Source organism: Solanum tuberosum, unplaced genomic scaffold (assembly GCF_000226075.1).
Source record: "Solanum tuberosum cultivar DM 1-3 516 R44 unplaced genomic scaffold, SolTub_3.0 scf00071, whole genome shotgun sequence".
NCBI classification, from domain to species: domain Eukaryota; kingdom Viridiplantae; phylum Streptophyta; class Magnoliopsida; order Solanales; family Solanaceae; genus Solanum; species Solanum tuberosum.
The window spans coordinates 480,469-487,525 of record NW_006238997.1 but is presented as its reverse complement, the minus strand read 5'-3'; the positions used below and the strand labels follow the sequence as shown (position 1 = coordinate 487,525).

Sequence of the window (7,057 nt, the reverse complement as noted above, 5' to 3'; positions counted from 1 at the left end):
CTTCTGTAGGATGGTATGACGTAAGGATTTCTTCCTCTCTCCCTTATTTTATATGACATTTTTTGAAAAACAATATACTTGAAGGTATACTACCTGTATAATGTTCATCCTTTTGTTTCAGTTTATATGACTTGAATTCCTTTTTATTCAGTCTTAAAAAAAATGATACATTTCTATATATTAAGTAATAAGTTAACTTTAAAATGTTCATTTACCCTTAATAAAATGATTTATATCCACACAAATAATTATCACTTATTTTAGATCACAAGTTTCTAAAGTCTTCCTTTTTTTTTCTTAAACTCCGTGTCAAGTTACGGAGGGAGTAATATTATTAATAAAAAACATGAAATTGAGGATAGGAAATGTCATACCACCCTTTGTAGAATGCATATGGTTCATACAAATTGCTAAAATTCTCCAAATATTGCACCTTCTTTTTTAAATGCATTTGCATTTTTGAATGCTCAGCTTCAATCAAATCTTGTTCTTCATCATGTTGTTTGAGCAGTTGCTCCAAAATATAATTTGAAAAATCCAATATGTTGTTGAAATATCTCATCTTCCTAACCTCAACTTGATCTCCTTTTGAGTTAACAAAAGGAAAATAATGGAAAAATTCATAGCAATACTCAAAAAGTTGTGACATTAATAAAGGATTCACAGATGACGATGCTACATGATAGACATTTAGCTCTGGACTTTGCAAGTATCCATGTTTTGCAATAGCAGCCATTGTAGCATTTACAACCATATCAACAGGAACCTAAACCAAGTAAACAAGTTGTCAGATAATGATCAAACAAGTTCATTCCATATCAGATCAAAACAAATCAATAGGGCTAGAAGAATGTTGGGAAAGACAAGCACAAATAAAGATACACGACAAGATAATAGCGGAAGAAAATCCAAGTCAAAATTTTCCCTTCTATTTGAACCAAGAGAAGACAAACTAATGGAAGAACAAATATTGTTTGGGGCAGCAAACAAATCAACCAATACAAAGCAAAATAAAATCAAGACACAAAGTTTAATGTGGAAAACCTCTTCGGGGTGGGTGAAGAGTAAAAACCACAAGGACAAAACTCCACTATAATCACAAGAGTTGCAAAAGTATTCTCCAAAATGGCCACCAACAGAGTGCCAAACAATGAGCAATACAACTATAAGATAACATCAAAAAGCTAGAGAAATAAAAGGAGTAAAATCACCAAAATGCAGTTACTGCTCATGAGCTAAAATCTGGAGCTACATGACTCCAAATCCACCTCTCTCAGTTCCCAATCAGAGATTAAAGTTGAAAGGAACAAGCTGTCCAAAAATCAGGAATGAAGCAGAAATCACGATTTGAAATTTACTGCTAAGGCTTGTGCGAAAATCTGCACTCTCTCACTTTTCTCTCTATATGGTTGTTGATCTATTTCTTGTAAAACTTGAAAGTAAGACCTAAAATAAGTCTTACATATGCACCATAATATTGGATTTATGAGCAAAAGTGGGCTAGTCCAAATTGTACTTTTATTTATCCACAGAAAGGAAAAAAGACCCAAAACCCAACAAAGAGATCATTCCGAACGATCAAAAGAGATATTTTCATTGGAAAATTTGGCAAAAATACATGTTGAATATAAAACTAAAATCTATTGGAAAAGCATACATACCACATCAATAAGACAATTTGGATCAGCAAAAATGCTTGGAAACACACCTTTTCCATAGAAAGTAATTATAGGGTCGATTACCCTGTGAGATAGAAGAACATAAACAATTAGAAACTAACTTTATTCGAAAGTCATTTTTTAATTTCTAAAACTTTGTGTCAAGTCAGAACAGATCGAGAGAGTATAATGTATGGTACCTGAATCCTTGTATCCATCCAGGAAAAGGTTGTTCATAACTAGTTGTTATTATGGAGGGACGAATAATGACTATTGGTATGTCTTCCCTCATGCTATCAATCACCATCTCACTCATGGCCTTTGTGAATGAATATGTATCATGCCATCCATATAACTTTGCCCTATTGGATAATTATATTATAAATCATATAGTATAATTCATTTAATAATACTCGAATATATGTATGTATATTATAGTCTATATAGTTATATATGTTACTCAATCTATCTTAATTTATGTGATATTTTTTTCCTTTTTAGTCGATTCGGGAAAAAATGGCATGCTTCCATATTTAGTACTCCCTCTATTCTATATTAACTGAATTTGTGAGGTAATGCACACTTATTAAGAAAAATATTCAAGGACATAATTTAAATAATACTTTCCACTATTTTCCTTTGTGAAATCATAAATATAATTTTGCAAGTAGTGTAATTTATCTCCTAAAAATCATCTAACTTCATTAAAGGAAAGGGCAAATATGAAAAAAAAAAATCAAACATTCATCTTGAACTTTGAACAATTCAATTATTTTGAACAATGAGAAAATCCCTAAAAATTCAGTTAATATGAAATAGAGAAAATATTAACAATCTAAACTTTTCTTTTATTCTTAAATTTTGTATTCAGTCAAACATCATCACATTGAAATGGGAGAGATATGGAGTACTACTATTTGAATTGTTTGGTATGATGCATAAGAATAGTTACTATATTTTATACGATGTTTGATTGCAAATTTAATTATGGTGTAACGAATAGATGTATCTATTATACATTCTATTTAGTTTAAGTGAGTGTATAACAAATCATGGGATTAAAATTAATATAGGGTACTATTCATATTATAATACATCATATTCAATATTATTATTCATATTCATTTAATATAACAAATCAAACAGACAATAAAAAGATAGTGTTAGCATAACTAATCTCACACTGTACTAGTACACCCTATAGAACTTCCTATTGAGATTTGGTAGAATTTTTTTACTTTTTTCTTTTTAGTCTAGAATTATTCTATAGTATTTTATTTCCTTTCAAGTCTAGGGTTTCCATTAATTGCAAAATATTTAGTGATGTACTCTTCTATTTGAATCAATTCAAAAATCAATTCACAGAGTTATCATTCGCTCTCTCTTTAAATTTTCTTTCTAATTTCTTCGATTCCATAACACTTCCTTTGTAATAATTTATATGACACAATTTTTCTTTTTAATCAACCTTTTAAAAACTGACACATTTCGATATTTAGTGACAATTTAACATTAAAATATTTGTTTTATCCTTAATAAAATGACTTTTAGTCACAAAAACATCTATATATGAATTATTTTACACAAAAAGTTTCAAAAAAACAATGTACCTCTCAGCTCCTAATTCTTTCATAATTTTCTTGAACTCATTATTTTCAATAGAATTCTTCAACTTTGATACAAATTCCAACTCATTGGCAGCATTGAGAGATGGAAATTTAGCAGATGAAGAATGTGATGTCAGTTTTTCCTTTGTTATGCTTTCTCCCATGATGAAAGGCTTCTCATATAGTAGACCTTCTCTTTCTCCATTGGCATATGCTTTAAAAGAAACAAAGTGAATAAAGTAATTAAATTATATACTTTTTTTATAATAGTTTTCTATATAACAATGTCGTTATATATATATAAAGAAAAACTATAAAACATATAACATGAAAAGTTGATTTAAACACTACAACAAATATGATATATAGCTACGAAATTATTAGCTACGACATCAAATTCGTCACTAATTGTTTGCTTTTAGTGACAAAATTTACTTTTCGTGCTTAAGTATATGAGAGAAATACTTTTAGTGACGAAACAAAAAATCCGTAGCAAAGTTTCGTCTACTAAAGTTTCCCACCAAAAAATTAATTGGCGCAATTTGTTAAGTAGTGTTAGTCACGAATTTAAAATTATCGGTGACACATTATTTCGTCACTAATAATGTATCTAATTCATGACAAATTATTTTTAGTCTTAAAATTTATTGATTTTTTTACCCAAAAAAATTTCATCTAAAAAAATATGTTGTTACAATATCGACAAATTAGATTTCGTAGTTAAATATTATAAATTTTAGCTATAAGAATTTAGCTTTAATTATGATATTTATTTTCGTCACTAATAGTATAAATAATTGGTGACAAAGATTTTATTGTCTCTAAACAATCTGTGATTCAGTGACCCCAAAAAAATTGTCACAAAATATGTAAGGTGTTAAATAGCGACGACTTAAAATTTGTAGTGAATAATTCAACTATTTGCTACGAAAAAATTCATAGCTAAATACAATTTTTTTGCTACAATTGTTCATAATTACAAGTGACAACTTACAAAAAGAATAATATAAGTGCTTCATAAGAAATAGACAGAGTCCTTTCGTTAATTGGCAAGGGAAAATATTAAAACAAACGAATTCGATCCATTTTGTTAAAATGAAAAAGTTCAATTCATGAATTTTCTTAAATTACACAATTATGCATCATTTCAAAATACAATCCAGGTTATAAGTATCGTGAGTGGGGTACGATTCTGCCACTAGATCACTAATATTTGTTGGTTTAACACTTTTATTTTTTATTTGATACACTTTCATCGATAAAGACGATAGAAAAAATAATTTCTCAAGTCTTGGTGCTAATTTTTGTGCGTGTCTATTGATTTGTGATTGGTAAATTGCATAGACTAAGTCGATCTATTTGCTTCTGTCTAAAAATATGTAGTTATTTAATAGTAATTCCACAAATGCACGTAGATCAACTGTACAGAGATAACATCGACTTACAAACTTAGACTTTGCAAGGGTGCAAAATATTTCATGAATTTCTATTAACTTTTCCATTAGTGTAAAAATTGAAATAAACTAAAAAAATGAAAGCACAAATGAAAGAAATGAACCAACTAGGATTTCAAATATATTATGATGAAGTACTATAGTTATGGGTATCGATGTTTTTTTTTTTACAAAACAATTGATTTACTGACCTAATTGAATCGATTATTCAATTTTTTAAATAAAATCGAAAGTTTAATTTTATTTAAATTTTATAATTGTACTATATAATTTTTAAAATTTATAAAAATAACTGAATAAAATAACAGAATCGTACTTAATATATTTAAAGATATGTTAAAAAATATACAATTTAATTAAAATATAATCTACATTTGAATGAATTGTGGGTGGTAAATTTCATGCACTTGTGTATGTGTATAAATAATCATATAATATATTATATCTACAAAAGTTAAATTTGAAAGAAGTGAATGAAGTAGAAAATAAATTAAAAATGAGAGACAAGAGAGAGTTGATCTGATGGTAAGCTTCAAGTTCGAATATATACCGGTCGAATAATGAATGAGAAGTTTCAAGTTCTTGCATTTCTTGGCAAACTTCATGAGTTGGTATGGACCATTCACATTAGCATCAAGAGCTAAGTCATACCTAGATAATATTGATGAAGACGTAATTAATTAAATATAAAAATAAAAGTGTACGTGATCTCTCTGAGTCTCTGACAACTTTTAGATGAGATGGTCATACTAACCTCAAGTCCAATGTGGTATTTGCTGCGGAGTCAATGATCAAATCAATTTCTTGAGCTATTTGTTGAGAAATAATACTATCCATACCAAGGTTTGGCTCATGAATATTTCCAACCACAGGAATCAATTTACTCCTTATGAATGACTCATAAGATTCCCCATGCATTTCTTTTAGACATTTGAATAATGTTGACTCTATTATCTGATGAAAACAAATACATGCATAATAAGTGACTTAATTTGGAAATTAAATTGTTTTAATATAAAAAGTTTAATTAATTAAACATACTTCAGTTGTTAATCTGTCAAATGCAGCTTCCTTATCCTTTGCCCTAACAAGGAGGTAGATCTTGTTTATTTTTGGTGTTGTTCTTAGCATCTTTTCAATCAAAACTGCAAAATATTGTTTTATTGTAAATGTTAGAGGATATAATTAAGTGGTCAAATGTCTACTTTCTCTAACAACTTAATGTTTTAGATACAATAAGCTTAGTATGTATTTTAACGTGGTATCATAGTAGGCAAAAAGAATCAACCTTGCTTTGTGATCTTACTATTACAACAAAGGAAAGGGTCAAATTTGCTCCTTTATTATATGAAAAGCATCAATTTTATCCTTTTGTTATATCTTTTGATAAAAATACTCTAACCATTTCTCAAATAGCTCAAATATACCGTTTCTTCGTTAGAATTATCCACTATGGACGTTCAATCGTCTCACATACACTGATATTTTGATGAAATGGAGTACCACGCCTATGCACATCACCGCCAAACCCATGCATAATTTAACACACATTTTGTAAAAATTTATCAATGAAATTACCTTTTGCAAGAAATCCTGTAACACCAGTGACAAGAAGGTTTTTGGCTTCAAAAAAGTCGGCAATCCCTATTCCATTTTTAGCTAAAACATCTCCTTGATGATCACTCAATGCTTTAATAGAAGAGGAAGACATGCCAATGCCATGATCAATTCCTAATGTTGATTGACTAGTTTTCTTTGATCTAATTTTGTATGAAAATTTGTTAGAGAAATGAGTAGTACTATTTGCAGAAAACAACTTAGTTGTTGGTACCATTATATTAAGGGGAAAAAGATTTTGAAGGTGAAGCATTGTCATTTGACAATTAAACAAATAGTTTAGTTATTATATGTTATAGAAGCAAAAATATTTTGTACATTATTTATAGAGGTAGTCTTACTTGCAATCAATGTGAGATATAGGGTGTGTTTGGTACGAAGGAAAATGTTTTCCTAAAATATGTTTTCTTGGAAAACAAGTGGATTTATAATGTACAAACTATTTTATAATGTTTGGTAAGTGAAAGAAATATATTTTTCAGGAAATATCTTTTATTTTTGACTTGAGATTAAAAAATACTCTTTAGGAAAATAATTTCTAATCCGAAAATCAACCCCGATAATTGATCTAGAACCCGACCTCGACACCCAAATTAGGATAAGACCCCGATGAACGTTCCAAAATCCGACCCTAAGATTTGATCCAGGAAATTATTTTACAAAAACAATCTTTTTTTAAAAAAAAATTGACGGTGTCACGGGGGGTGGGGTGGCGGCTTGG

General features: G+C 28.8%; 1 protein-coding gene across 1 annotated transcript; it reads right to left on the bottom strand.

Moving 5' to 3' along the window:
• Positions 1-572: 572 nt before the first annotated feature.
• On the bottom strand, positions 573-6,553 carry LOC102582372 (fatty acyl-CoA reductase 2-like). The gene is made up of 9 exons (XM_015307974.1): positions 6,298-6,553; positions 5,761-5,864; positions 5,474-5,673; positions 5,270-5,370; positions 3,269-3,479; positions 1,859-2,020; positions 1,662-1,743; positions 633-766; positions 573-585 (listed from the first exon to the last, which is right to left on the bottom strand). The coding sequence occupies exons 1-9, from the start codon at positions 6,551-6,553 to the stop codon at positions 573-575; spliced, it is 1,263 nt and encodes a 420-aa protein (XP_015163460.1).
• Positions 6,554-7,057: the final 504 nt, after the last annotated feature.